This window comes from Corvus brachyrhynchos, unplaced genomic scaffold, assembly GCF_000691975.1.
Source record: "Corvus brachyrhynchos isolate BGI_N302 unplaced genomic scaffold, ASM69197v1 scaffold26, whole genome shotgun sequence".
NCBI lineage: Eukaryota > Metazoa > Chordata > Aves > Passeriformes > Corvidae > Corvus > Corvus brachyrhynchos.
Window position 1 is genome coordinate 12,150,437 of NW_008239324.1, and position 2,925 is coordinate 12,153,361.

At 44.3% G+C, this 2,925-nt stretch overlaps 1 protein-coding gene across 1 annotated transcript; it reads right to left on the minus strand.

Moving 5' to 3' along the window:
- Positions 1–334: 334 nt before the first annotated feature.
- LOC103620326 (cytochrome b-c1 complex subunit Rieske, mitochondrial) lies at positions 335–1,252 on the minus strand. The gene is given in 3 exon segments (XM_008638929.2): positions 335–1,157; positions 1,159–1,204; positions 1,207–1,252. Coding segments are annotated over 3 exon segments (738 nt in total). The 5' UTR covers positions 1,238–1,252; the 3' UTR covers positions 335–496.
- Between the last annotated feature and the right edge of the window lie 1,673 nt (positions 1,253–2,925).

A 2,925-nucleotide genomic window follows, 5' to 3' on the forward strand; every position in this document is an offset into this window, starting at 1 on the left:
TCAGTGCAGTGCAGGACAGAAGTATTTTCAGATCAGTGGTAAAGAGTGGGAAGGAAACAAAGTACAGGACAATTGGTGTCTTTTTGCTTTGTTCTAGAAACAGCAAACCTCGTTTCTCCTCCTGTTCTGCACCCAGTTGAAGCACCAGCTCTGTGCTGTATTGGCACGACCAATGCTGGCTAAAAGATCTCTTTGTGGCTTTGTAGCTCAGTGTCTACCTTGAATCAGCAGCCCTTCAGGAAGGCTCTGTGTTCTAGGTCTGCTGTAGCATCTCCTTGACTGGACACACTAGAAATCTGTGCACAAAGAAATACACTTTATCATAAGTCAGGAACTAAGTGCTCACTCCAAGTTTTTATTGAAATTGAACACAGTATTCAGCATAGTTCTGGTTGAGAATCTAGACAGCTAATTTCATCTGGTTTTACAGTATGCCTCAGTTAACCCTTCTGGTGTACATTCCCAGGAACGTGGAGGTGAGCAGGCACCATGTCTCTCAGCCGACCACCACCATGTCATCCCCAACAAACTGGTAAACTGGGACCTCGAGGTTTAAGGGAGCAGGGCCTTTCCTGATTCTGCCAGAGGCGTCATAGTGGGAGCCGTGACAGGGGCAGTAGTACCCGCCAAAATCCCCAGAGTTGGCGATGGGGACACAGCCCAGGTGAGTGCACACACCCACCAGGATCACCCACTCGGGCTTCTGCACTCTGTCTAAGTCGTGCTGTGGATCCCTCAGTTGAGATAGATCAACTTCAGCTTCCTGACTAATCTCTGCCTGGGTTCTGTGACGCACGAAAAGGGGCTTCCCTCTCCACTTGAAAGCCATGTTCTTGCCTTCTGGAATGTCAGACAGCTTGATCTCAATCTTTGACAAGGCCAGCACATCAGCAGAGGCACTCAGGCTGGAAATAAACTGGGTGACAACATTCTTGGCAACGTAGGCAGTTGCTACACCTGTCGCTGCAGTCATCAGGTAGGAGAACCCTTTCCTGGAATCACTGCTGCCTTGGGAAGATGTGTTGGCATCTTGCACATCCTGGCGGCGATAGGCAGAGAAGTCGGGGACCGCGACATCGTTATGGACACAGCGAACGCTGGCAGGGGCTGAACGGAAAAGGACAGCAAATGACACCACTTCCAGGTAAAACACAGTAATACATTTCAAATGACACTTTTTAAGTTGCATTTTTGGAACAATGGGGAAAGTCATTCCAAAGGCTGTGTAGGATTCCATTAATTAAGCATTTCGATTTGAAGTTGTATGAAAATGGTTTTCAGAGGAAATTTTTGGTAGATTAACAGGTGATCTATGAAACTGGTTTCCCTATTATTTGAAAAATAAATGAACTGTTTTTTCAGTATATTTCAAGAAAAAACTCTTGCAGAATACCATGACTAGCTCAGAAAAGGCAGATCTGTGTTGCATTCAAATGCTTCCCTGTAAAGAGCTGCTGAGAAGAAAAATGATGAAGTTTGCACATCTGCAGTGTAACACTTTTGTGCTATCTTTTGTCTGAAGTAACTTCTATGCCTGTAATAATATCGTGTGGTTAAGCCTTTTTAAAATTAAAAATATCAGGCATCCTCTTTCATTATTAAATTGTTGTCCAAGCTAAAAGCCACAGTAAATAATTTTTAAACCTGCAGTCCCCAGGCTTGCTTTTTAGAAGATTTAGGGATAAAGCTAATAACTATCCAGTTTCAAGTGGGATTCCCACATCAAACCTCTGTGCTCAAGTAACAGGATATGAAGGATAACTAAAAGGCCTCCCATGAGTTTCTCCAGCAAAAGAAAGTGCTTCCCCCACTGAAAATCTGTAAGCTAAAGAACACGGCAATGACAGAACATGTCACTTGCCAAAGTGCAACCTGTTACTTAGAAGAGTATTATTTAGTCCTTGTATTTTCTAGCAGCTGGCAGAAAATTAAGAGATGTCTCAAGTACTTATAAGTTTAATTCTCAGGGATTTAGATGCAATACAATGGGGAAAATAGTTACATTTATTTACATGTAACTCAGCACTGAGAAGGTATTTCCTATAGGATTTTAACTGCAAAGAAATTAAACTGGAAATTAAAATTCTGAGGTAGTACTCCATACTAAGTTACTTCAGTATGAAGACTTAAAAGCATTCAGGAACAAGTAATATGATTAACTTCTAAAAATTCGCTATACTCAGTGAAAAGCATGTTTGATGTTAATTAAAACACAAAGCATGGCTAAGTGTCAGCTACGTCAGTTACACATTTGTAGAATTTCCACCTGAACAAACCCTTTACAGCTGAGGGTCAGGTGAAGTACATAGCTCCAATTGCTACAGAGCATCTTCTGCACGGCACTGCCCTCCCAGAATTAAATGTGTGCATTCTGTACTGTTCTGAAGCAGAATGTTCCATCAGTGACAGCTGCAGAGCCGGGCACCAGTTCTCCAGGAACTGCAAATCAGTGTCAGGGAGAGCCACAGCCCCTGGGCCAGAGGTCGGGTTCTAAAGAACACCTCGGGATCACTCCCTGGCTGATGCTTTCCCGACCTGGGTAAAAACTTTCCCGACAGGGTAAAACACACCGTGTGTTCTCACTGCACCCCTCTACTCTGGTGCCCACAATTAAAAACCTCCCCGAATGTCAGAATTTAGCTGCATTTTCTCAATGGTAAAATAACGATAACCTGAGATATCTTGCTCAACGGAGATACTCTAGAACCGCCTAGACGCAATCCTGTGCCCTGGGCTGACCCTGTTTGGGCAGAGAGATGACCCACTGTGGTCCTTTCCAGCCTGCCCCATTCTGTGAGTCATCGAACGGAAGCTGGCATTTAAGTGCCCCTGAACAAGCTCTGTAGTTGTAAATGCGACCGACTGCAACGGTGACAGCTGAATCAAACATTTAAAAACCTCACACAGCCCAGCCCCCCGCAGCCC